The sequence below is a fragment of the Genypterus blacodes genome, unplaced genomic scaffold (genome assembly GCF_046128005.1).
Source record: "Genypterus blacodes isolate CSIRO-AG114 ecotype Tasmania unplaced genomic scaffold, CSIRO-AGI_Gbla_v1 ptg000013l_1, whole genome shotgun sequence".
Taxonomy (NCBI): Eukaryota; Metazoa; Chordata; class Actinopteri; order Ophidiiformes; family Ophidiidae; genus Genypterus; species Genypterus blacodes.
Window position 1 is genome coordinate 507600 of NW_027466827.1, and position 27276 is coordinate 534875.

The 27276-nt window shown below is 41.9% G+C and overlaps 5 protein-coding genes across 7 annotated transcripts; 2 read left to right on the top strand and 3 right to left on the bottom strand.

Moving 5' to 3' along the window:
- Positions 1-2494: 2494 nt before the first annotated feature.
- Positions 2495-4523, bottom strand: grcc10 (gene rich cluster, C10 gene). The gene is made up of 4 exons (XM_076167792.1): positions 4439-4523; positions 3849-3902; positions 3554-3730; positions 2495-3136 (listed from the first exon to the last, which is right to left on the bottom strand). The coding sequence occupies exons 2-4, from the start codon at positions 3898-3900 to the stop codon at positions 2997-2999; spliced, it is 369 nt and encodes a 122-aa protein (XP_076023907.1). The 5' UTR covers positions 3901-3902; positions 4439-4523; the 3' UTR covers positions 2495-2996.
- A 21-nt stretch (positions 4524-4544) lies between these two features.
- saysd1 (SAYSVFN motif domain containing 1) lies at positions 4545-6348 on the top strand. The gene is made up of 2 exons (XM_076167777.1): positions 4545-4924; positions 5384-6348. Exons 1-2 carry the CDS (start codon positions 4742-4744, stop codon positions 5705-5707), a joined length of 507 nt encoding a protein of 168 aa, XP_076023892.1. The 5' UTR covers positions 4545-4741; the 3' UTR covers positions 5708-6348.
- A 122-nt stretch (positions 6349-6470) lies between these two features.
- Positions 6471-10279, top strand: bpnt1 (bisphosphate nucleotidase 1). 3 transcript variants are annotated; one of them, XM_076167329.1, is made up of 10 exons: positions 6471-6771; positions 7172-7317; positions 7458-7562; positions 7638-7745; positions 7854-7902; positions 8162-8245; positions 8482-8573; positions 8656-8853; positions 8933-9038; positions 9218-10279. In XM_076167329.1, the coding sequence occupies exons 2-10, from the start codon at positions 7198-7200 to the stop codon at positions 9361-9363; spliced, it is 1008 nt and encodes a 335-aa protein (XP_076023444.1). In that variant the 5' UTR covers positions 6471-6771; positions 7172-7197; the 3' UTR covers positions 9364-10279. The 3 variants fall into 3 exon arrangements, with proteins under 3 accessions (XP_076023444.1, XP_076023436.1, XP_076023451.1); XM_076167321.1 differs by having other exon boundaries at positions 6472-6771; positions 7196-7317; XM_076167336.1 differs by lacking the exon at positions 8162-8245 and having other exon boundaries at positions 6475-6771; positions 7196-7317.
- LOC143013616 (serine/threonine-protein phosphatase PP1-beta catalytic subunit-like) lies at positions 9909-14704 on the bottom strand. Its single transcript, XM_076167310.1, has 8 exons — positions 14595-14704; positions 13279-13410; positions 12768-12998; positions 12484-12588; positions 12287-12358; positions 11869-12020; positions 11174-11308; positions 9909-11083 (listed from the first exon to the last, which is right to left on the bottom strand). Exons 1-8 carry the CDS (start codon positions 14644-14646, stop codon positions 10979-10981), a joined length of 984 nt encoding a protein of 327 aa, XP_076023425.1. The 5' UTR covers positions 14647-14704; the 3' UTR covers positions 9909-10978.
- Positions 14705-15101: 397 nt separating this feature from the next.
- On the bottom strand, positions 15102-23503 carry LOC143013572 (phospholipase B1, membrane-associated-like). The gene is made up of 33 exons (XM_076167251.1): positions 23459-23503; positions 22903-23007; positions 22709-22783; positions 22551-22622; positions 22365-22439; positions 22203-22263; positions 21581-21639; positions 21380-21453; positions 21233-21276; positions 21013-21121; positions 20846-20897; positions 20657-20737; positions 20505-20570; positions 20308-20408; positions 20125-20206; positions 19930-20034; positions 19304-19399; positions 19142-19213; positions 18940-19017; positions 18684-18744; positions 18537-18595; positions 17881-17948; positions 17752-17795; positions 17308-17407; positions 17155-17206; positions 16982-17062; positions 16833-16898; positions 16647-16741; positions 16433-16514; positions 16242-16346; positions 16061-16156; positions 15899-15973; positions 15102-15598 (listed from the first exon to the last, which is right to left on the bottom strand). The coding sequence occupies exons 1-33, from the start codon at positions 23501-23503 to the stop codon at positions 15317-15319; spliced, it is 2718 nt and encodes a 905-aa protein (XP_076023366.1). The 3' UTR covers positions 15102-15316.
- Between the last annotated feature and the right edge of the window lie 3773 nt (positions 23504-27276).

Below are 27276 nucleotides of genomic sequence, written 5' to 3' on the forward strand. Positions count from 1 at the left end.
CACAGACTGACTGAGCTCACCCTGCAGCACCAACGGGACCAGGCCGAGCTGGATGCCCTGAGGAATGCCTGCAGAGGGAAAGACATCACAGACGAGAGGGACACAGAGGGAAAAGACTCTGACAAGGTCCACACTGAAGAACACAAGCAGGGGGAGGAAATGCATAAAGATTTAGAGGGGGAAACGGTAGACGTTAAAGCAGAAAGTCCAGAAACTCAGGAAGGGAACGAAGCAGATCAGGGATTGGATGTTGAAAATGTGGGTCATAATCCGGTGGAGGAAAATGGAGCAGAGGGGGAGCAGGTGAAGGGGAAGGGGGTGGCGGAGGGATACCTGCGCAGACTGGCTGCCATAGAGAAAAAGAGGGAAGAGGGACGCGGGCCGAGAGATCCCAGGAGGATCGTGATGCTGTCGGAAAGATCTTGGTGAGCACGGCGTAACTGCAATTGCAGCAGCACAGCGACTGTTACAACACACACGCACGTTTATCAAACCTGTTACCTAAATGTGCAAACGTTTTGTCTCTCAGGAGTCTGTCTCGTCTCCCGCTCCCGACTGACAGCCCCAGTCAAAATGGGGCTTCACCAAACACAAGCACAACATTGCCGCTGTGCAAGGTATCGCCCATTGTTGACACGTTCATGACTCTCACAAATCATACATAGATTAATGTAACTATCAAGCAAGTCCACCATGTTTCTAAACCCTTTCAGAAAGAAGAACCAACAAAGGGAAGAAGATTGGATCGCATTTTACAGCGGCAGGACAGCTGGTCCAGCTTTAATACAAGTGAGCTGAAGTTGACTTTTTCTGTTTTATTACATATTTATTTAGATTTCTATTAACCTACGTAATCCAGTGTAATCCAAACCAACAAGACAAGACATTTTTGTGACTTTGCTTTGCAGGAAAACAGGACGACGAGCACAGTTCAGATTCCAGCAAGTAAGTGGCTATTAGACCCTTTTTTATACTTCACTTGCGTCCCAGGTCCCGCTTCATTCCGCTCACTCGGAATCAGTCACCGTAGCATTTACAACAAGATCAGAGTCGTCCCACACCGTTAGTCACAAATTCAGGTAAACTATTTTGAAAGGTGCTCGCGTAAATGTTCCCCAATCTCTTTCCAAGACCCCAGGATGGTTTCAGTGCTCTGCTGCGGCGCCACGGTGGCTCCCGCAGAAATTCCCTGCTGCGCTGGTGCCAAAGTCGCACCCAAGGCTATAAGGTGAGAGAAGGAGTCTTTCGTCGAGCCTAAACAAATAACACAATCTACCGTAATGGATTTCATCTTTGCTGAATTCGTATGCTCCTTTGTTACAGAATATTGAAATCACCAACTTTAGCAGCAGCTGGGAGGACGGCCTGGCCTTCTGTGCCGTTTATCACACCTATTTACCAACTCACGTGGCATACAGCAGTCTCAACCCAGCAGACAAGGTAACGGCTAAAGCAAAAGAACATGCTAAACATAGAATATGTGTATGGTCACAATGAATTCCTTTAATTTATTGAACTTTGAAAGGGAAAATCCTGAGTTGAATGTTTGTTACAGAAAGAAAACCTCTCCCTGGCCTTTCAAACAGGAGAGGGTGTGGGAATCACAGCCACACTGGTGAGAGATTAACACTCAACACACTTCTGATTTCCAATGTAGTTTGTTACAAAGCGTGTGAAGCACTTTTCTGTAATGACGAGCCGGATGGAAAGTTACAGAGCCTTTTGCAGCTGTAAATAATACTGTATGTGTGTGTGTGATGCTTGTGTGGCAGACCGTGGATGAGATGCTGAAGGCTGGAGGGCCAGACTGGCAGAGGGTCCTGGGCTATGTTGAAAGCATCTTCCGTCACTTTGAGATGTGACGTTGCTGAAAGACTGAAATACTGCTCATCACAAGAGGGCGCACTGCTCAAAATCACCCAAGTTTGGAGATGTACTATTATTAGCAATATTAGGTAGACTGGTGGTGTTATTTTTATTGTGTAAACACGCACAAATGTGAATGGAATACTTATCTTACTCCCAGATTACCCTTTTATTTTCCTGTATTTAAGGCAGAAGCTGTTGGGTGATACTGCACATGACACAAACAAATGATCAGACTGAGACTGCAGGACTACAGTCCACATGTCAACCATGATTTACTCACATTGGGTGCTGAGCACACTGGTTTTGCACTGTTTTGCCTTATTTCTTTTTAAAAGAACCAGCACTTTGATGAATGTAAACTTAAAATTGGATTTCAGTTCCTTAGGATTTAGTATTTCAGTATCTAGGGCACCTCAGTTTTAGTATGTTGCTATTTTTTACAGTGAATTTCTCCGATCGCAATAGCGAAGCATGCATCCAAACTCAGACTATACAAGAGTGGAGACAGGCATGATCCCGGACTTTACATTCATACAGTAATGTTTTAATCTTAAATTTGAGTTAAGTTGCCCATGAGGAAATGTGTATATATGTAAGTGTGTAATTATTTAAAAATATAACATTGTAAACACATGAAGAGAGGTATGAAGGCCTTATTGCAGTAATAAAGTTAATATATGGAAGTTGGTTTTCATTTTCTCCATTAAACCTACACTGTTATACAAAAGGCATGGCTCCACATAAAAAACCTTTTAATAAGTATTATATTCTAATACATAAAAGAACGTTTTCAACAGGCTTCATAAAAAATAGTATAAAAGATGGCATGAAATGAAAATGTTAACAAATCACCATCATGAGAATATGGTCACACGTTACATTACATGTAACAAATAAATACTGAAAGGTTACAAGCAATAAAAAAGCAAGTTTCATTTTGCAAGGACACTTTAAATGAAACCAGAATGTCATTTAGCTGTGAATTTTGAATCATTTTTTGGTACTTAATACCATTAAGATTCATCAGTTTTCCATCATACATCTCAAGATGGGGATACATGTAAATTAAAAGCATTCGATGAACAGACAGAATTTTGCAGTAGGTAACAAACGATGGCGAATATTTCCTAAGAAGCTGTTATAGCGCCTCCTATAGGTGGTGTTGATAGTGGTGGCAAGAGGAGAGACTTCAGTTTAGTTGACATGGCTGCGATTTCAGGGTCTTGGGTTTCATACATCTTCACCAATCTGGCAAATTTAAGGACACCTGGAAGTAAAGCAGACAGGATCGACACTTAATGAAATCCACACGCGCAGTAGGTAAGCAGGACCAAAATACTGTTAGTCGGACTGATCCTACATTAATCACTGATATGTATATATAATGGCATTCTAAATCTTCAGTTGTGATGGATAACATACCACTTCCTCACACTGCAGCACATTTTAATAAGGGTATTCATGTAGCACATAGTCTTCATCTTTATTTGCTAAACTAGTAAGGGGAACAACTGCTTAATGTGCAGAACAATCTTAAATAATTAGAGGCAATGAGTCAATCAATCTTGTCAATTACACAGTATGCACCTATTTTGTGTTAAAAGGTCCTGAATGACAGGTCAACATCAAGACAAGTGCATACTTTATATCTATCCTTTGTTAAAGCAAGAGAGCACAGCCTCACCCTCTCCCTCGTTGTTGAAACCGTAGGCTTTGATAACCTCCTGTTGAATCAGGGTGGCAACAGGAAGCACAAGCTGCAGCATCTTGCCCATGTCATTGCAGGCGCTCTCTCTCGCCTCCTCCATCCGCGCAGCATTCTCTGGTACCGAGAAAGCCTGGATCACCTCACTGAGCACCACTGTCAAACAAACAAACAAAACCTATCTGTATTCACTCTGCTTGTGCATCATGCGACAACACTGAAACACTTACAAACATTCTGCCATTTTATTCAAAAGAGGGGCGAGTCTACTCACCTCTGGTCTGCTCAACAGTCAAGGAAGGCTGCTGTGCTGGAGCTGAAGCCATTTCTGAGGAGAAAGGAGAAGGACACAAGTGGTGTTACAGGCCTGCACAGAGCCAGACTGCAACATCAGCTGAGAGCCACAGTTAACCAGGAAATATCAGTCTTATATCAGTCATCATCTAGTGGAAACCAACGGGTACTACTTCATAGCTGTTTGGGAATTGGAATGCCGCACAATGACACATCCCTGTAATCTTCAGGCATTCCCATACTTTTCATCCCATCCCAACAGTTCCCTATAGCAGTGACATTTCCATCCCTTGTAAGTCGTAACTTCATATAATCACGATCATGGTCATTATATTGTTTCTATTCTAAATTTTTCTAAATTTAAGTGTTACAACAACAACAAAATGCGACTTGGTGTTGCTGTGATGGTGAGCTCGCCCACGATTGTTTGCAGATTGTCTGAACCATCGACTCTTCGTCTTTTCTCTGTTTTCAGCTTATACGATAACGAACAGCAGGAATTGCAATCGAAGCGTGTATAAATCGATAAGGACATCATATAAACGGGAGTTTTTAAGTTAGAATGCTCACCACTCTGATGAAAACAGCCAAGCTAGCAGATCTGAGACCTGTTTTGCGACAGTAGAAAGCTTTTTACGACACGACGTACTAGTTTCCGATGTACACGGATGTGAAACGTAAACAAATGTCGGCTGTAGTAATAATATATCGAACATCTCTTAAAAATCCCTCTTAGGTTATATATATTATCACACTGGACACTCCACGTAGTTAAATAATTTGTTGGTGACGTTTCCAAAAGTAAACGCATCGATACTTCAGTAACTTCCGGTTCTTACAGCTGTTAGCCTTGGGGATGTTGCGTATGCAACGATGGAGCAAAAGCTAACAGAGTTCAGAGCCCGAAGGAGAATTGAACAAGCAAACAAAAGCGATGTTAGTTCTAGTTCTCAGCCTCAGGAGCCAACATTCGCCGACATGGACGCAACCATTGACAGCTCCCCTAGCAAAGAAGAGCAACAAGAAGACAGAAGTTCGAACATCTCTCAGACGCAAGTAAGGCGCCATACGCTGAATAAACGTCATTCTGCCACCATGTTTATGTTTTTAAAATGCCCTTTAATGAGGAATACGGATGTAAGGACCAAAGGGGCACTAACCACAGAGTGAAGTTAGTTGAAGTCGACGGTCCTACATTGGAATTAACCTAAATAGACGGAAGAAGAACTCCTTAGCACAGATAAGGACTGGGATTTGAACCTAGATTGATTGAATTAGGTCTCAGTTCAACATGAATATTAGGTACACACTCAGATGTAGTAGTACATCATCATCATAGAAGTACTTTCTGCATGTTAAATCCACCTGTGCTACATGCAATCCTAAGATCTTGTCACCTTAGAAGAAAAGCCAATGTCCTCCTAACATGTGTGCCTATTTCTGGTTGACCCCATGATGTCAGTGTCATATTTGTAATTTTCCAATTTGTGTCTTTGTCTTGTGTGTTCTCTGCAGATGTGTTCAGATTGGCTCCTGAATAGCGCTGTGGGAAGGTGGCTGCTTTCCAGTCATCTCTGCATCTCAAACCTCACTTTGCTCAAATTGCTACTCTGGCTGGTCCTCCTCGGTCTGTTTGCCGAACTGGAGTTTGGCCTTCCCTTCTTCGTCATCTCCCTCTTCTACTGGCTGTACGAAGGACTCCGTAGCCCATCTGCCCGCGAGCCTGGAGAACTGAGTGCCTATTCTGTCTTCAATCCAGATTGTCAGCCTCTGTTGGGCACTCTCACCGCAGAACAGCTGGAAGGAGAAATGGGATACAGGCCTCTGGCACCCAGATGACATCAATCACTACAATGACGACCATCCATTGTGTTCCAAAACACGACGTCACTGATATCGTACTACCTAGAGATCTATTGTGATTTTTCAGGCTCGACAGTATCTTGCGTGTCTGTATATCCATCTTAATTTAAGAGTTCCATTCTTACACCTTTACTGAATTGCATCAAAGAAGGAACTGGGCTGAGACTTTGCTCGTTTTAAAGAGGAACAATGTTGGGCTGCACCCCCTTTCATAACCTCTCAGCTGCAATTTAGGAATCTGTTGGTGATTTTAAAAGAGGACTGTATTTTCTTTTTCCTTCGACAGATAATATGCCATTAATGTAAAACATGGGGCAAGTGGAATTGTGGGATAACTTGAAATATAAAGCTTTTAATAAAGTCTTGTTTTGGCTGGGGTGTTCTTACATGAATTGGCCAAGCGAGGAAATCATTTTGAAATCACAAAGTTCAACGTTATCATTGTATTATAATTCTTGAAGGAAAATTATTTTAGTTCTCTGACATTTAAGGGAATGGGCTTTAGAGGCTTTACACAATTTCATAAAAAATGTTTATACAAAGTATTTTGGAGGCTTCTTCTGTTCTCTTTATTGCAAGTGCTTCCTCCTGAAATAAAATAAAAATAAAGAAAATAATGTTATTACCTCGATAAGTATTCTTAACTCCTATTTCTAGGCTAATGAACACGACGGGCACTTGGACCCATCGCTGGGTGTTTTCACAAAGAGCGCCTAATGGCAAGATGATTCACCAAGTTTTCATTTGTTTCGCCTAACGTGTCGCTTTTTCGGGTGTTGTACGTGTTTATCCGACCTACAGTATCAGAGGCACGTGAGCAAGATATTCACACTTTCCCACGTTAATGTGCTTGCTTGCTGACGTAAGAAATAACTGCCAATATATGTGGTATGACAACCTATCTTGCTAATTTAGCATATAACAAAGCGAACAAGCCGGACTATCTTGACTTATTTTTGATCTTTGGGTTCTACACGTTTGGGGACGTGAACCCGTGTTACCTGTCGAATTGGTGAGAGTAATATCTCACTTCAGCGTCAGTAAGTACTCGCTACACTTTACCATTCAACATCAATACGCATTATTTCTCTAGCATCTCCCAGAGTTATGTTTTCTGATTTGAGCAAGATTTTTGCACTAGCATTTTAGCTAGCTGGAAATACCGAAGTTTGTCGTTTGTGCATCCTGTATTCTAAAACGCTGTTGTGCCCGAGGTTAAAGATAAAAGTAAACAAACTGTTAAGAACGCCTGCTCTTTGAAGAATTGACAACTGCCATTCTCCCCATTAAAAAAAAATACCAGAAAAATCACAAAAGAGAATGGAGAGGTCCTGTACAAGTCATTTATTTACTTTATTCGGTGTAGTATGGATGGTGAACTGTAGATGAAAACAAAGTAACTAAAGTCAAAGTAATGATGTTATTTGTCTGCTTAAATAGCTGCCTATTTGCTCTGCCTGTCAGTAATGTCTGGAAGTCCTGCTGTGCTGATGCGCCTGGTGGCCTCTGCCTTCACTGTAGCAGAAAAGGCTGGGGCCATTGTGAGGAACGTTCTTCACAGTGGAGAGCTCGGCATTGTGGAAAAGGTGAGACCCATCTACTTCTAATCAGATAAAATATGCGTAAAACATTGCGTGAACATCATCAGTCCTGGAATTTTAATGCATATTATAATTAGGGTCAAAGGTTGTAACGTTTCCTTATTCCTCTGTGTGTCCCTGAACAGACCGGGGCTAATGATCTGCAGACACTGGCCGACAGAGTAGCCCAGCAGAGCATTTGTGCGTCTCTGTCCAAACGCTTCCCAAAGGTTACCATCATCGGAGAGGAGGTGAGTGAAAGGGGAAATCTGCCTGGGCAGTGATTCGCTTGAAGACGAAGCTTGAATCCCTTTTTTTTCGTGCAGGATCTTCCAGCTGAGGAGATAAAAGATGACCTCATTGAGAATGGCCAAGCAGAGGACATCCTGCAGAAGACCTGTCCAGCAGAATACACCGGGCTAAAGGAGGAGGAGGTAACAACGTGTGCATTGCATATTCTCAGCTCTGTGGAACTACTTTGACTCAAACTATGATTCTTCACTGTTCCTGTGTGTCACTGTGTGTTTCTCTCTGAATCCCAGTTAGTCGTGTGGGTCGATCCCCTTGATGGCACAAAGGAATACACAGAAGGTAAGAGCTTGAAATGTGTTTGAAAGAAATCTCTGGAGTGTTATGGCCCTGCAGATTCCCTCAGTCTTTGTCCTTTTTGTTTCTTTTATTGTAAATGCTTTCCACGGATCATTATGGGTTTATTTGGTTGCTTTCTGGCTCTTCTGTGTTGCCGCTTGCTCTTTCCCTCTTCATGGATCCTGCTGCCACTATCTGCCTGCCTACCTCTCTGTCTCTCTCTCTCTTTCTCTCTTTCTCTGTCTGTCTGTCTGCTGATCAGCATCAAGGTGTCTCCGTGTCCCACCTGAGACCCAGAATCTAAGCAGAGGTCTGGACCCCTCTGAGCCTCTCAGCACAGCTCCCTGTATGGGTGACAGAAGGCACCGGAGTGTTTGGGGCGGGACACCCAAGTGTGTGTGTGTGCAGAATATCTTTATTCTGGACAGAAAAGAAAGGAAACATGAATGATCTTTTCAGTTTCTTCCTTTCCTGTGTTTAAACGCCACTTGGGACATTTAATTACTTGCATGCTGTTTTATAAAATGCAGGAAAACTTTATTCTGCCACATCCACTAAAATCCTGCCATCTCCTGACTTCAGGGCTCCTCGATAACGTGACTGTGCTCATTGGAATTGCATATGGAGGCAGAGCTATCGCAGGCGTCATCCACCAGCCTTTCTACAACTATCAGGTACCGACCAAACTAAACGATTCTGATCTGAAGTTCTCTCTCCGCTCTGTTCGGCCCTTGACAAACTTTTGTTCCCCGTCAGCTCGGAGCAGGAGCCAACCTGGGAAGAACCATGTGGGGAATGCTCGGAGTGGGCGCTTTCGGATTTAAACTGCAGGAAGTGCCGGACGGAAAACGTATCGTCACGACTACGCGCTCCCATAGCAACAAGCAAGTGACAGACTGCGTCGACGCCATGGAGCCTCATGAAGTCATACGAGTGGGTGGAGCCGGAAATAAGGTGAGATGGTTTTAGAGTTAATGAGACGAAGAGCAGAGGAAAATGGTGTTTAGGCTGATCGCTGGTTGTTTGGCTGCAGATTATCCAGCTTGTAGAGGGGAAGGCCTCTGCTTACGTCTTTGCCAGTCCAGGGTGCAAGAAGTGGGACACATGCGCTCCTGAAGCCATTTTACATGCTGTTGGAGGTAAGAAACAAACCCATCATTTCTGTCCAAGTAGAGGATATTGTGAACATCAGTGAGCAAAAAGCACCACCATGCATGTTGTAAAGAAGTTGGCGTGATGTGACTGGCTGTCAGCTCCGTGAACTGCTCTGTAAAATGTGTTCAGAAGTAATAATTCATCTGTTATGTGTCTTATGCAGGTAAACTAACTGACATGCACGGCAATGCATACAGCTATGATGCTAATGTGAAGCACATGAACTCTGCCGGGGTTCTTGCAACGCTACGCAACCACGAGTACTACATCAGCAGAGTACCACAGTCAGTGCAGCAGGCCCTCAAGTGAAACAAACCAATGGATGACAGGTTTTTAATGTGGGACCTTTTAGGAAGCTGTGTGTCATTATAAAACACCTTTCTGTGACAAACTGCACATGCAGACTTTCAGATGTTAGTACTTTACATTTTTTGACTGTATAAGGACTCTGATCAATCCCAAATCTGATTTGTTGATTAGACATTAAATATCTGCTTGCATTCTAACACGTTATTGTTCCAGTACACACACACAATAAACACTGAGACGCTAAATGAATGTAGAACAAGAGGGTGAACATCACTTCCATTTATTTCACTCTTTTAAACAAACTCGTACAAATCTCCAAACTTGGTAAACAACATCCTGTTTCCAACTTCAAGAGCAACAGATTTACAATGCAAAAGGCAAGATTTAAATTAATAAAATATTTACGTTAAATGTCCTTTGGTGATATGGAGATTATTTTGTTACAATAACCACAAATCGGGAACAATGGAATATCACTCCTTTAATGGCGATAACAACAAAATGCCTAGACGAGAAGTTTAGTACAACAATGTTTTGAAATGTGATGGTGTGAATAACAAACGACTCCGATCACACAGAGCTGTGAGAACTTTCACAAACCACGCTGTCTGGCAGCTTTTGTGTCTTAACTTACTAAACACCTACTTACCAAGATGACCAAGAGACACAAATGCTGTAAACATGTCCGTTGGAAGCTCGGTCCTTCAGTTTCCACACACACACACACAGAATTGACACATTTTTGCATCCTTTTCATCATTAAATCGACAATGAAACAAACCAAAAAGTTGCGTTACTCTTGTAACCATTTAACCACAAATGCTCTTTGCTTCCTTTTCCACAGAGGAGAATCTTGTTTACATGTGAAACACAATCTGAAGGTGCAGTGAAGGCTGGATGGGTCCTTTTTGTTTTTTAGATAAAAAGACATCAATGAAGGAAAGGCCTGTACAAATGCATACAGTCAGATTTCTAGCAGTAATTATTGCACTCAAATCGGAATTTGTTTTAGTATATCTCTTTTGTGAGACGAACATTCTTGAGTCGAAGGGAAAGTTTGTGTGATGTCGAAGCAGCTGTTCCTGTTACGCACTACAGGAGCTTATATACAGGAAGAGCAACCACAGGAGGAAAAAGATCAACATTAGAGGACTTGACATTTGTTCCTGTGTTCTGGGAAAATCTGGATTTGACACTGGCTAGTATAAACAACCATCTTGGATCATACAAGTGTGCACATATTCACAAAGTCACTATGAGGGAGGGGGAAAAAAAACAGCAACTGAAGGCAGAGAAGCGTCTTTACTTTACAAGTCACCCATTTCACAAGAGGTTGGATTTAATATTGCTGAATGGACCGAGCAGTAATAGTAGCAGTGAGTTCTGAGCAACATGAACTGTACCATGGCGTCGGGGGGGGGGGAAGAAAACGTGGAAAATGATTAGTCGCATGTTAATAGAAATACCCACAAACGAGCAGCGACACTCCTAGAATTATCTGTTTACGGGTGAGCAAGCTGACTGAGACTGAGAGGAGCCTGGAGTGTGTCGCGGTGGCCTGCGGGGAACCAGAGACCAGCCGGGGGGGAAGAGCAGGAGGGTCACCGCCGGTTGCTCACCTCTTTTTGGGGGCCTGAGCGGTACGAGGCGGGGTGATGGGCCTTCCCGAATTCATCCCTCCGTACTGATACTTTGCTTTCTTTTCCGATGGCTTCAGAATCTGAAAGGTGGGAGGATCGCGTTAGTACATCATCAAGCACGTGAAACCAGCTCTACATCTCTGCTAGAGAGGAAACGCTGAGGTCAGCACCTGAAAGGAGCACATGAGGGACTCGTCCACGCTCATCATACCGCCCGCGTTGTCAAACTCCCCGCAGTAGTTTGGGGCAGAGAACAGAGTCACCAGCTGCCGTTTGGCGAAGAACTCGTAGCCGTCTTCAACTACCTGCAGTGTGACAACGTAGCAAATTATTTTCTCAGGGTCTGTAAACGTGCAAGTCAAGGCAATTACTTTCATCAATTAAAGGAGTATCAAATCTACATCAATATTAGTCAAATCAAATCTTAAAATTTGTCCTAATGTGCCCAAATCTGTTTCTATGGTAATAACTCTAATCCAATAATAAAAATTACTGCTAAGTGATTTCTCACATTCCAATCATTGCTGCTAATTAGGTCATTTGTTTATGAACTAACTCACTTAAAAGCTACATTTAAAATGAAAGAAATCGTAATGTTGTGAAATCTTGTTTCCCACAGTTCAAGTTTTTAGATTATTGGTGAGATTTAAGGGGAATGGGTGGCTGATACAGTTCAGTTGCACTTCTCCAGAAATCCACCAGATGGCAGTCACACATTGTTAATTAATCAAACCCTGTGTCTGAGACTGAATGGTCAGATTAGAGCAGGAAGTCTATGAATTGTCAAATTTAAACCACTTCATTGAGCCTTACCCTGCGTAGTATCATTTTGCATGTAGCCCTAAATTACAGCACAACGCTCTACCTGATGAGCTCGGCAGATGAGGTCCAGGTCGTGCCGGTTGAGGAACTTGCTGACCACATCGGCTCCGAAAGTGAAGGAAACTCCCCGATCATTCTCCCCCCATCCCTGGACATCTTTGTCTGGGTCTGACCACAGCAGATCACAGAGCAAGCCTGGCACAACAGCAGAAATCAAGTCAGTAACACCATCATAGTCTGGTAGAAAACATACTAAACACCATTACTGGGCAGGTGAGTTCTATCTGAATAACACAAAGCTTTCTTGCAGTTGGTCCTTTATCTTGTGTGCATGATTTGATTTTTATCACTGATCTATCGTAAACCATCAGTGTTGAGACGGAATAGATGTGCTCTGCCATCAACTAACTGAGTTTCTGCTTCTTTGATTCCATTAACGCAGACACAAAGGACAAGCAGACCTGTGTCCGGGACGTCAGTGGGCCTCATAATGCGTCGGATTTGTTCCATGGACTGCAGATCTGGTGAGAGCCCTGAGGAGAGCAGGTGACAGAATTAAAGCCGCTACATAACAAAAAGCTAAATTGAGCTAATTCTATATACCTGTTAGTTTAAAGTAGAACATTAGTTTGCGCCAAACATTAAATGATTCACAAACCTCCATGGCAGCAGAAGATCTTCTCATCGATGATGGCAGCGATCGGCAGACAATTGAAACAGTCTGTGAATGTCTTCCAGAGCTTTATGTTAAACCTGCGCTTGCCTAAAGAAAACAAAATAGAAACAAACAATCACACGTAAATGATTCATAATGCTGAATTCTTAGATCCAGATGTGAATGCTTCTCACTCTTAGTTCTTTTAGTTTCAAAACTGATTGATTTATCGACTAATCGTTTCCATACTACTTTCAGTTTGAGCTCGAATGCGTTTCGGTGCTTACACTCGTCGTAGAAGCCGTAGATGCGATTGATGGACGCACACTCGTGGTTCCCCCTGAGCAAGAAGAAGTTTTCTGGGTATTTGATCTTGTAGGCCAGCAGGAGGCAGATGGTCTCCAGCGACTGCTTGCCTCGATCCACGTAATCCCCCAGGAACAGGTAGTTGGCTTCCGGGGGGAAACCGCCGTACTCAAAAAGCCGGAGCAGATCCGTGTACTGTCCATGGATATCACCTGGAATGATACATTCATCTGAATCATTGGACTATTCGATTCTCTCTCTCTGTCTCACACTCACACTCAGTAACACACATAGCCTGTTATCCTACTTGCTCAGCTGCACAAACTTGCGACCATCTTGTAAAAAGTGTCAATTCAAAACCACGTTCTCTTATCTTCTGAAGTCAACGAGGACATTTTGGTGCCTGTATATGTGCCATGCATTAAATCATCTTGAACATAACCAAAAAATAGATGGATAATGACGTGCTGATGTAACAGGTTTATATCTCACCGCATATTTTAAGCGGAGCCTCCAGTTCTAGCAGGATAGGCTGGCTGAGGAAGATTTCTCTGGACTTGATGCAAAGCCCCCTCACCTCGGCCTCTGACATCTGAACTATCTTCCCTGGGCGACATCCTCGCACTGCAAAACAGAGTGTAACAGTGAAATCAATTGATTATGGATTCATTTCTGATATGAGTATAGTTGAGTATATAAAAACTCTTATTTAGTTCAAACTGGTTAGTTACAAAACATGGTTAATAATCAGTAATAATAAGTTAATTTCTATTTTGTTGCATCAGTTATAGTAGTATAGTACATTACATTTTAAGTAGAGTAGATTTAAGTAGAGACAATAATTCAACCCTCGGGTCCCCTCCTGTTCTTGTGCTTGTTCCTCAATTTGTGTCAATTAATTAACGAATGAACAAACTAACACGTCAGCAGTGGTTTCACTGGTTAAAATGTGTGTTTTGGCAGATTCCCAGCAAAGGGGGGCGTGTCCCAGCAGGTAGCAATTGGCTAAAACGGCTAACCCGTTTTATAAACGATTGTCCGTTTTATTCGGTGACTTAAGGTGGATGCGTGAGTAGTATCAGGTAAATGAAAAAGTAAACAATTATCAACGAATATGTAGTTTAATAGTTATTAAAACTGACTTGTCTTTGGAAGATTCAGATGTTCTGCACGATGGTTTGTGGTTGATTTTTGTTTCACAATTGGACTTTAAAGTTCACAATACAAGTGTAAATAAATCACTATATCTTATTGGGCCACTTTCGATATCAATAATATGGTTGATAGTGACTAAAACAGCACTTATGGGTGTTTTCAGAATGCTAAAACGTAAGCAAACGTACCAATTTCGGCTGAAGTCCCACGATAACATGGGCACTAGATATAACGCTACATCGTTTAACAACCACAGCATCCTTCGGTGCTTGTGATTAGTGACGTGGAAATATTAGAAACACAATCCGTATGAATGCTCTGTCGATCGGTTATCGATCACCAATAACGCAGCTTTGTGACGGCAGGTAGCAAGCGAGCTAAATAGTTGTCGCTTCTTTCCTCACAGCGCCAAGATTAAAAACGAGACGAACAACATTATTTTACTCATATATTTGCTGTAATAATTTCAGTGATAATAAGTTTGTTACTTTAAACAACGTACGTGAACAGAACGGTTAGCTTAGCGGGGCTAGCGATTAACACATACAGCTACGAGACTGGCACATTTCTTCCCACATTTTGACGTATTGATAATAGTTAAAACCAAAACACAACAGTTCCTTAACATATAACACATCATGAAGCTGCTGTACCTTCCAGAAGGCGAGAAATGAGGCTGTCAACGTTCAGTTCGCTTTCCGCCATGTTTGTAATGCTGACGGGTTCACCCGGGCCAATTCCGCCCTGACAGTGGACTTGCAGGCAGCTGACAGCACCCGCCTTCCATGACATCAGACAAATAATCAGCTAATGTAGAGTGCAGTTTATTTCATCCTTTTTTGGACAAACAGCGAATTACTTACTTAAAGTTTACGTGGCTTGTCACCATTCAGGTATTATCCATATACAGAAGAAGCATTTAAAAGCATCCATGTTTTATTTTTATCAATAAATAACAATGAATAAACACATACAAAACAATTTCTGTATTGTACAAATATTTATAAATCATACACATAATTAAAGATCCATTAAACAATATTTAATAACCAACCTCATCTACGCTAGCTGCAATAACCAAGTCTTGGCTGCCAACAGCTCTACTCAGTTCTCCATATAAGGAAGCTTCTCACTGTGGTCCAATGCTGGAGATCTTGCAAGTTAAGAGAACCAGATTTGTTCTCGGAGGTCAGATGTAAAAGGCGAGTGGAGCGTACGACTTAAATTCATCAGGTGCTGAGATGTCCATGGGAGGTTCATGTTGCTCCGTGTCTGCTTGGTGAGTAATAAAGTGTTTGTTTTGCAGGCTACTTTCAGCTCTCAAGAAGCCACCTATTTGTATGTATGTTAAGTTATGCAGTACTTTTTGTCTGTACTAAAAAACAGTTCCTTTCATTTCCACTGCTTTCTCCACATTTTTCCCCCGACGCTGAATGCATGTCAGGATAATCCAGGAGACTGCGATGCCACCCAGGAAGGTTACCAATGAGATAACCACTGGCATCCACACTGGTATTGGCGGTGGACACGTAGGGACGAAGACAGTTATTTCAGGATTGGAGGTGCTGGTTGTGCTCGTGACTGGAGCAGCAGTGGAGGTTGTGTTCACAGGTGGGCTTTGCACGCTATTGATCTTTGTGAAGATGAAAGGATTAGCCTAAAAGAAAGAGAGCATTTTTTAGCTCGAGTTTAAAACTTGTACTACCTTCTCTTAAATTATTATAAGAGTTTTGATAGTTGAGAGAATCATTCTGTGTATTTAACAGGAATCCATGAGGCAAGCCTGTGTAGATGTTGTACATGTTATGTTTTCATTGTTCTATGCAGTAAACTTCTAACTGTTGTTATGAGAGGGCCTAAAACTGAAAAAATTACATCATAGTAATTTTGTCGGGGTCACATTCGGTGCAAGATCTTGGGCGGAACAAGACAGTGAAGAAGAAGTCTTGGTACAAACCTCAGAGGGGCAGTGGATCTTGGAACGGTCATAGGTGAAATTGTTATAGGCTTGTTTCCTGCCCGCTGGCTCCAACTGTCCCAAACAGAAGAATTGTGTTTTAAATGGCAACAGATAAAAGCCAGAGCTCAGAACTCTTCTTCAGTTGTGTCAATCACTCACCATGTTATTCCAGAGGGCGATGGCCATCTCAGCGTGGGCTCGCTCGCTGATGTGGAAACAGTCCAGGGAGAAGAAACTCACATCAGCCTCGCCCTCCTGGCCAAAAGCGAGATCTCAGCATCATCAGTATTTATTTCAGTAAGTGCTTGTCTGAATAAACCTGCATGTTTCTGTAACTCACCCCAATGTAAGGGATAAAGGACGTGCGTAAAAAGGGCTGAAGGACAACAGCGAAATCTTCTTTCCCATCATAACGATTTCCAGATATAAGATGCTGGATCTCAGTCTATTAAAATAGAATGTTTGAGAAAAGACCAAGGAAAAACTCTGTTTCCTAACGAATCTGGAAGAATCTAGAGAAAAATAGTTTACCTGATATTCGTGATTGATTCGTTTGATCTCTTCAATCTCTGGGGAGTTTTCCTCTATGTTGACAACACAGGGACACTTGACTCTGTAAAAACAAGCTACTATTAATGCTGTTTTTGCTGAAGGCTGATCTCAAAGTTGTAGGTTGGAAACATTGTCTCCAAAATCGGGAGAGGAAAAACAAAGAGAATCATTGTAGTAAGGCGGTATTACAAACCTCTGCAGGAGGCCGCAGCCCAGTGTGTTCTTCTTCACTGTTCTCAAACGCTCGATCTGCATAACCTCCACCACATTAACTAACACCCTCGGTACCTGCATACACAGAGAGAGGAGGGGACAGAAACATATCACACACCTGTGTTCAGCAGGAGTATAGATTTCTTTGAGTTTTTATTTAACACACCTCTCTATAAAGTAGGTCCAAGCTGAGCATTAGATTCTGGCTGTAATTCTTGGGTGACAGGTTGTTCTGTAGAGATAACAACAACAGAATTTGTATTTAAATTTCACATCATTGATATACAAATTTGGCAGTTATCCTGCAACACTTACTTGCTCTATGCAATAGTTGCAAAGATCATTTCCTCCAATGAATATTGTCACAAGCTTCCAGTCCTTTTCGAAATTCACCTGCTGTTTGATGAGGTCAGAACATGTAGAGTTAGATGATTAAACACAAACATGTAGCAAATCATAAGCATCCCTCAGTATTGGAGATATCTCACCTTATTCCCTCTCATGGTCTTGATGAGATCTTGGACTTGTGCTGGGATCTCTCTGCAGGCACAACAAATACAGGCAGAAGGTGTTAAAAAGGAGAAATGGAGTCGTTCACAGATGTATTCATTGAAAAGAGAGAGAGAGACGTATGCACATACGAAGTCTTAGCTCCTGCTTTGGCCATGTTGAATCCCTTCTGCAATGACCCCTGACCTTTAGAGAAACCCGTAAGAGAGGGGTTGAACTTCCTCAGGATGTCTTAGAAGATAAAGGGATAACAGAATTATCATTAACTGAGTTGAGTAAGTAGATAGCTGCTAGTTTGGGTTACTTGCTGAAGAAAGGCATCAACAAACAACAACTTCATTTTGTTCTGCAATAAGAACATGATGGTGTCTTTGTGTGTGAGTAACATAATTATCTTTTAAAAATTCATTTAAAACAAGATAATGTTTCTGTAATGTCACTAATTCTTGATTTTAAGTAAACACAAAAACTTCCATCGGCCACCTGAGTGTGTCAGTACCAGTTTGAGCCAGAGGAGGGAGTAGTTTGGTAGTCTGTTAGTTATAATAAACTCTGATGTTCTGACATAAACTCACTTGGTAATGTGGTGACATTTTCCAGAGTCTTATCCCCTCCAATGCTGTAGGAGAAAAGCCAAAGCCCATCAGCGTGTTTTGTAAAATGCAAACGTTAATGTGAGCTGATTGCGACAATTTGTATTATACCTCCATGAGACGCCTTTAAAATCTCTATCGATTTGAACCAGGTTCTTCGCTTTAGCGCCTGTACCTGCCTGTAAACAGAGAACAAACACATCTCGCATATAAAGACACAGAAGAATTTAGAGGGCCATTCATACCTCCACCAAGGCTGAACAAGTCAAGACGTAATTTGTCTTGTTCTGATTATACTGTATATCGTATTGATCTGACCCTTACTGGCTCGTTCTATTGGCCGCCAAGTTTTATCAAGACAGATTCGAACTTAAACAAACAAACTAGACTATCTAACAAACCCAATGACAGTGTTAACACGATTGGGGTAATAAAATGTTACAAGGAGGACTGTGAGATGCAGGAAAAGATAAATGCTACACCAAACACACCAGACAATAGGCAAACATGTAGTGGATCATCACCAGTCTGAGCTCGTTGACTGATAACAAATGATTAGAAAGTTCATAGATCAATGACACCATTAGCTGATATAACCAGGTTCATGGTTGGTGCTAAATGTTGAATCGTCTGTCTCAGCATGGAGGCACACACTCTTATAAGTGAAAGCTTAAAAGTGTGAGATTCCAACACGCATCTTGCTAAATGATACAATCCGTCTCAAAGAATCAACTGGCTGCTTTTCCTTGTTGGATTTCAATACTTACTGTGGAAGAGTCTCCCAGTGCTGCCACTACTTTGATGTCTGCTGGTCTCAGCTTGTGAACTGTTGATAAAGGATCACATCTAGTTTATAATCAAATGAGTACACATCAAACCATAATGACTTTATGACCTTTGAGTTTCCACCTCACCTGAAGTTGGCACAGAATTGGATGGAGCAACGTTCACACAGGAGAAGTCACTTCCCCAATTCTGAGGGAAAAGAAAACCCAAAAGAACCCAATAGTCTGATTTTCTTTTCTTTTAACAGGATCAGATCAGGTGAAATGAGAAGTTTATTAATTTAATGTGACCTAGAGGATCATTTGGGTTAAATTTGATATTGTATTGGTAAGACAATCAAATGAACGTGTCTCTTTCTTTAACCAGATGGATGAGTGTACTTACTGGAATGGGTCCGGGTGTGGGGGAAGGATCAGTATATGTGTAATCACTGTTGTTATAGGTCCGGATATATGGTGAAGTCTGCAGATAAACGCAAAGATGATATGATATGAATATTACATGTGTGGTCTTAAACTGTAGGAAATTAAATGTACATTCAAAAATACAAAGAAATCAATTTACAACCAACGTGTCTGCTTCTAACCTTGGATGGACATTTCAGGCTAATCTGTGAAGTGAAATCCTGTAAAGCAGTTTTATTGCCCAGAGGTTCCAACTGCAGGAAAAGCAGAGATTAGTTTGAGCCCTTCTGGGTCATACAACGCTGCAGTCAGGCTTAAATCTTGTTCAAATCTTGTTTTCTCACCATGTTGTTCCAGAGAGCACGAGCCATCTGTGTGTGAGCCTTCTGGCTGAGGTGGAAGCAGTCGGCGCTGAAGTAAGAGCGATCAGGACGTCCATCCTGTGGCAGAGACCAGGCATGTACTAACAGTTGAGCATAGTACTTTGTTATATACTCTGTTGAAGAGTAGCAGGACCCTTTATGTGGAAAATGGTGTTGGCCAAAAGTATGAGGACACCCTAACACTATACCCCCAAGTTTCACTGATGAACATTTAATTTTAAAAGAACATGGCTGCAGGAATTGTCTTCCATTCTGCCATAAAAGCTTTGGTGAGGTCATGCACTTTGTTGATCTTGCTTTGTCGTGCTGAAACAGGAAAGGGTCTGCCTCAAACAGCTGCCACAAAGTTGGAAGGACACTATTCTATCATTAGGTTAAGAGGCCTTAAAGCATGACAATCTACTATTAAATTAGAGAAGCCAATGTCCACATGCTCATCTTCCTACTTTGGATGATACCATGAGTCTGTGCACTGGACGGAACTATCACCTTTACCATTATCTCCCAGAGACACTGATGTTTCAGTCCTACAGTTACATGGAGGGTGAGGTGACTAGTGTCTTTATGTGACATTCAGTGTCCCTCACCGGTAAATTGGGGACAATGATATCTCTGAAGAACGGCTGGGTGACCACAGTGAAGTCTGGACGAGTGTTGTAGCGACTCGACTCCACAAGCTCATTCAGTAAACGCTGTAAGAAAGCAAAGGTGACGATGCAACAAATGCAAACACAAAAAATCTGACCTTACCGATCACAGTTTGGCTTTGTGTTCTGTCCTACCTGATAACTTCTGTTAAGGTCCTCCAACTTTTGGAGGGCTTTAGAGCCGGACTTTGGTAAGATGACACAAGGACACAGAATACTGACGAGATGACACAGCATGGGATAACATCATAGTTTAGGATTAGATCTAATTGCTTTATTACATGATCAAAAAACGGAAGTATATAAACTGACACTCACTTTACAAGCCAGGTTGGACATTTAAGTGAAGCCTCCACGTGCATTGCTCTTAGTGGGGTAATGTGAAGAGGTTCTATTAAGTTCACCAGAGCCCGAGGCACCTAGCAGAGAAGAGAAGCATTAAAGAGGAAATGCCAATGAACGATTGACTGAGGAAAATGTATCGTCATGTCTGTTCTGGTCATGCAAGTTTTTACCTGTTTGTGTAGATAATCCAGGCCTTCACGGACATTGCGGATATAATTCTCTACAGAATAGTACAGCTATGGAAAGAAAGAGGAGATGTATTCAGGGTTGTGTCTCTCAAATTCACGTCACCTCAGAATGAATGGTCAGCCAGGATACTCACAGAATTGTAGCAGTGGTCACACATGTCGTTTCCACCGATAAACACCGTGATCACCTTCCAGTCGGATTCAAAATTGATTCTCTGTATAGCAAAGAATATACAAAATATGAAATGGCCCCTGTGTTGTTGCTTTACTCATCAGCTGCAAGAGCAAATATGAACCATAAGGACAAACAAAGGCCATCTTACAGAGTCACTCTTCATCCTTGCCACCAGGGCGCGCACCTGAGTCGGTATGTCCCTAAAAAAAAAATGAAACATTGCAGTGAAAACAGAGAACACAACCAAATCCTTCTCCCTTATATTATGCGTTTTTATTTTGTATTTATGATGGAAAGCAGCTTGTTCAGACTCACCCGCTTTTATCTCCTGCTGCAGCCTGGTTGAGGAAAGCCTGAGGGGTTTGCTCTTTGCCCATGCCCAGAGAGTAGCCAGTGAGGACAGGGTTAAAATGCCTTAAGATGTCTGAAGTAGCAGAGAAAGAATCATAATCATAAGAGCATCAACCATCCCAGGACTCACAATAACAAAGCCACGTTAGTAAAGTTTCATTCGACACCAGAGAATGAGACTCACTGGGCAAAGTGGTGACAGTGGTGAGGTTCTCATTTCCACCGATACTGTAGAAAATGCGTGAAAACATTGTTAAAGTGCAATTTTCGAACCAATTGTGTAAAACATCAATTTATGCTGCAGCTTTTGTATGAAAGTTGCGTAACCCACCTCCAGGATAAACCTCTGTACTGACGCAGGACGTCCAGGACGTCGTTACGGCCGGACGCGATGCCGTTACCTGCCTGACAAGTAGGATGACATGTCACTCACATGATACTACAGTCAGGACTTTTTTTCTCCCTTTTTTCTTGGAGATTTAAGATAGATGAAGGTGGTATTAAAGAAAATGACAGGTGTGGGATCACTCACTGTCAAAGAGTCTCCCACAGCAGCAACAACTTTAATATCAGCTGGCCGCAGGGCGTGAACTGAGAAAAAAACAGAGAGCAGCACCAGCAGTTAGGACAATATGACCTCTAAACATTATCACTAAGAATCGCCACACCCTATATCAACTGAGTCATCTCTCCTAAGTCCATTTATAGAACTCTGAGGGCTGAGATACTGACTTCATCTATTATCTTTTGATTTTATTCTGTGATGCTATTTGTCAGGTTTATGGATGAATGAGTAAATTATACTTGTGTGATCTCATATTGAGTGTGTTCCCTGTGTTTCAATGTGTTATGGATTTTGTCAAAGGGGCAATTTAGGTATACTTGTATACAGATTGTACTATCTGAGCTTTATTACAACCTCCAATCTCCAGGATAATTGAAATCAAAGAGAGAGAGAGAGAGTAGATCATGATAATGTGACTGATAGCTCTGTCTGGAGAAATATTTATCTATTTCTCCAGACAGAGCTATCAGTCACCTTCGGCATGCCTGGTTTGTGACACAGCTTTGAATATACCCAGGGTACTTGGAAGGTGAATTGAAAAGAATGTGAGTGAGGTCAAGGACAGCGTTTCTTCTTCTTCTTCTCTTACCGGAGGTTGGTACGGAGGGCGAGGGGCTCATCTCCTCGCAGGGCATCTCTGTGCCTGTACCCTGGCAGGACACAAAGAGCACTTCCACAGTCAGGACCAGACAAAGAACGGTATAGGGTGCAGGCACAGTCTCCCATTTGCCAAATAAAAGACAATACTCACTAGGTTGAGGAGAGGAGACGCAGCACTATGTCGGCTTGAAGGAGAGTTTCCTTCTGTCCTTAAGAAGGGTTGGTCCTTATGGAGGGAAGGAGAAATAACAACAGGAGGTGGATAGTTAGAACCAGCGTAATGACACTTAATGGCACTAACATATGTGATCCTGTGTGTTTAGTCACAGTTTCTCACCTCACTAGGACACGGCACTGTGATCGTCATGCCTTTGTCCTCTCCGCTTTGTTGGCCACTTGTCGGCTGCAGCTGAAAGACAAGACAACTCATTGTTTTGATGCTCAGAGAACATAGATAAGTAAAGTTAGGTCAGATCAGATAACTTAAGGCCTCACCAGGTTTGTCCACATCTGAACCATCAGTGTATCGGTTTGGTGGGACATTTGTGACGCAGAGGGAGAGATCCCAGCCTGCAGAAAGAACATTAATGACACCGTATGTAAGCTTGCTCTAAGACAACCAGTGAAAGGGAATAACGAGGTGAAGGAATGAATGATGGTGTCAGTAAGCGTCCACGCCTTTAACTCACTGAGAGAAACGTGTGGTCTGTGATCAACGGAGTGTTCTGCAGAATGACAGTGAAGTCATCTCTGTCGCCATAGCGCCTTTTTACAATGTGCTCATTCAACGACTCCTGCACAATTTAAATGGAGAATAATGAATCACCAGAGCACATGACTTTAATATATAGATTCTATTACATATACGTTAATTTGCTAGATAATGGGACTGCAGTGGTGAGAATGACCGACCTGTAGAGTGTGAGTCAGCGCCGCTCTCACAAGTCTGAGTTCTCCTTCGCTGTGTGTTTCCATACATGGACACATCCTGACAGGAAAGCAAAGCTCCATTATTAAAACAATATACATGAGGAAGCATAGAATTGAAAACATGAAAAGACAAAAATCATGTTTCAGCAAATAGTTTCAGTTTGGACAATTACCTGTGCTGATGCTCTCCATCCCACAATGCAACACTGACAATGGTCTGCTTCAGCTGTAAAGTAATTGAAAAGTAGTCGTGATTTACACTGCAAAAAGTGTACAGAACGCCAACACAACAAGCCTGTAAACAATCCATCATACCGCCGAGTGCAGCAACTGCAAGGCATCGTCCACCTCCTGAACCATCGCTTTGACAACAGACTGAACCTGTGCGCACACACACACACACACACACACACACACACACACACACACACACACACACATTTTGAGACTGCAGGAACAATTGAAATCTCAGAAGAGTGCCAGAAATTCTATTAAAACTAAGAGGGAAACTAGTTTTTATTCTCTTTACATTTTTCTGTTTTTAATTGTACTTAAGTGTCCTTTTTAGTTTCAATTTTCTTTATATTTTTCTGTTTTTATTGTAAGTGTCCTTTTCTTTTCCTGAGGCTTTTTATTTTTATTTTGCTTTTATTTTATTGTATTGTAAAGCACTTTGAATTTCCTTGCAAATGTGCTATATAAGTAAAATTGCTTTGCCTTGCCTTGCCTAAAGATTTAACAAATGATTTCCTGTGTACCTGTTGCTCCTCACAGGCACAGGTTTGATCCACTTGAACAAAGAGGAGAACCAGCTTCCAGTCTCTCTCCACATCAAGGACCTGTCGGAGGTAAGAAATGTCTTACTGTGGCGCAAAGGAGACTTCTTTACAGTGTAGGTAAGGGAATATAGGCAAGCTGGTGGGGAAAGCAGCTGGTAGAGTACCTGGTTGTTCTGAAGGTAGAGAGCAACCTCCCTGGCCTGCTCCGTCAGTGTGCTACAGGTGGACAGAAAACATGGGATGAAACTTGATACCAGCTAACGACGTATTCTGTCTATCAGAAAGTGGTGGGAAGTACCTTTGTCCAGCAGATTGAGAGGTGTACAGGTGTGTTTGGTCCATGTGTGGACTGATCAGGGCAGGGTTGAACACCATCATTAGTTCTAACGGAGGGACAATAACACAAACTTGTAACACATTTTTGAAAATACAACACGTGTGTCAGTTTAGTCAGTGTATCTAATCAATTCATTATTTCCTCAATGGCTTTGAGATAAAAAAAGTCACCAGACCTGGAGTGTGGCGACTATATTGGGGTTCAAATTATCAAGGTTTGTTTATATAACGCCGTAGTAAAGATAGTGCACAGTAGTAATAGATCATATAAAAGCTCAAGGTTATTACAGTGTGTACCTGCTTACCTCGTGCTCCAAAGTCTCAACGCGTGCTCACATGGCTTGATACGTTTGCAAATAGTGTGAAATTGTAGTTAATATCCGGGAGGTTTTTGATGGGTTAAAATTCAACTTAACCCACTATGCATGTAAACCTCTTATGTAACAATCCACTGCATGAAACGAAGTACTAACTAATAATCGTTGCAAGTTACGGTACCTCTGAGTCTTGATAGCACTTCAGTCAGCTCAGTGCTGCAAGAAAGCAAAGCGCTCACAGTTACAGTATGCATACATTCTTCTTTGAGGCCTCATAATTCTATAATAGTAGTGAATGGTTAAAGCTTGCAGGCGATCTGTGCCAACCTGTGCAGGTGAAGTCCAACGGGAGCGAGTACAGCCACATCTGAGGGCTTCACACTGTGGACTGGAAAGAAAGTTCCATTTGAATTTGAATGCGCAGCTTTAAATCATCCAAGTCTGTCTCTAATAACAGCCAGGGTTGATGTTGACTTACCGTTGGAGGGATGTTGCAGAGAGGGAAACGTCTGAGGACAAAGCTGTGCTGTTACTGAGAGCAGGAGAGATAAAAGACAATAGAGAGAGATATTAGTATGTTAAACTGGCAGATCAAACACTAACAAAAGCCAAAACAAACCTTCTCATTCAAGCTATTGTCATCTGAAGCTCTAAAAATCCAATACCTGGGTCTGTCACACCCCAGACGTGATTGGAAAATATCAGAAATATGATTTGAAATTGCATTAAAACACTCCAAAAAATGATGACATGAGAGTTTTACTATCTCAGAGGTGCAATTTGAATAAATGCTGCATTCAAGTGCAAAAAAGGCAAAGACCTGTTGTCCATGTGAGGCCCAGCAGTGTGATCAGAGCCAGTCGTGGTGGCACCATTTCTCCTGAATTTGTCCTTGTGCTTCTTTTCTGCGACCCTTCTGCCTGCTGTCTTTGTTCAGCAGTCTGCTGGACTTCAAGGTCATTATCGGCTATAAGTGGCGGGTAAATTGTACACATCATAAATATTCAGAGGAGGAGGAGGAGGAGGAGGAGGGTCTGGTCTACTTCAAAGGACACGGCCGTTTATGATGAAACAATGGCACTGATAAGTTCATAATGAAAGTTTGTTGTAATAATGGGAACAACTTCTTGGAAGAATTTGTTTCCGTTTCAGGATGGTCTGGTGCGATGTTTCTCAAACCTCAAACAAACAAAAGCCCGGAAAAAACATCAGTAGTTAGTTTGAAAATTGAGAAAGAGACAAGTTAGACTAATTTGAAAAGCAAAATTCAAATCAAATAACAATTCAATTCAATTACATTATTAAATATGTTTGAATGAAACATACACAGTTTGTCAATTTGCAAACAGATTTCCGAGGATTTCAGTTGTTTTAACGCAGGGGAGTTTGAGAAACTCTGATCTAACCTGTTATGCAAGACTGGACTCTGGGTTTATGCTTCAGAATCACAGCCAAACTGTCCGGAGCCTCCATGATTTGAATAATTTGCGTATCCACATCTGAACTTCAGATTCCCCTAATATTGGCTTGATGCAGACCAATGAGAAAGAATGATGGAAGTTGTTTCAATACACAGTCATTGACTTGTTGACTTGACCTATCCACTATCAGGGCCATTGAGAGATACGGCTCCTAAGTGATGAGTTCCCTGTATGGTGTGAGGCGGCATTGAGTTGTTTGCACTGTCTTGTTATCTAAAGGCTTTAAAGTGCAAGAGATGGGTGAAAACAAACTGTTTACACACTAACCATGCTCCTTGTCAGCTTCACGTCACATTAATTGACCTCCCCTTGTTACATAACTTTGGAGTATGACTGTTGCTGGTTGCTGGATCAGCTAGTTGTTCTTGAGATGTGTAGGACATTTATAAAGCATCTGGTATAATGTGACATACAATATCAAAACTTTCCTTCCCTCTTATCACTGCTATCTCCCCTTGTTGCCATGTCTACAATCCCAAACAAGCAATTAGACTTAGTCAGCTTTGAAAATGGAGGAGGAGACTTCAAAAGGCTGATTTATTCTAAGTAGATGGGGGAGATACAGCCATCATGACAACAAAACAGTGGGTGAAAGAAGTCATTTCATTAAAACAAAGCTCTATCTTTATCTTTGAAGTTATCTTTCAACTAGAGGTGAAGGATGGACAGAGGAAAAGGGCAAGAGTTAAGAAAACAACCTGATGTTTGCTACCAGTATTAGACTCTTGGACTGCACCAATTCATTCACAGTCAAAACATTCATTCACTAAAAAAAGAAACAGACTATTTTAACCCTACATTTTACCGAACAGTGATATAAAGTTACAGTTTCTCCCGTTTGTGTCTTCCTGGTCACAGCAGATCTTATGACGGCCGTTACTAGAGGAAGCGTTAACTTTCTGCAATCGTGATTACTGTAATCCTGATATAAGGTTGTATTCACTTGCCTTTACAGTCTGTTATCTGTTGTCAAGGACAGTTCACTCCGCATGAACCCCCAGCTGAATCACGGTTTATCTCCCTCATCCATGCTAATCTTTGGACAGGCTTACTTTGTTTGAACAATTTGTCCCTCATGATCAATGCCAAGGCTTTAAATTTGGCTGACCTTATCTGTCCCCCCTACTAAAGCACCTTCTTCTCTCCCCATCTCAAGACACGAGTTTATAGTAGGAAATATGACGCTGATAATACAGAAGGTGAGGAGATACTCTTTATAC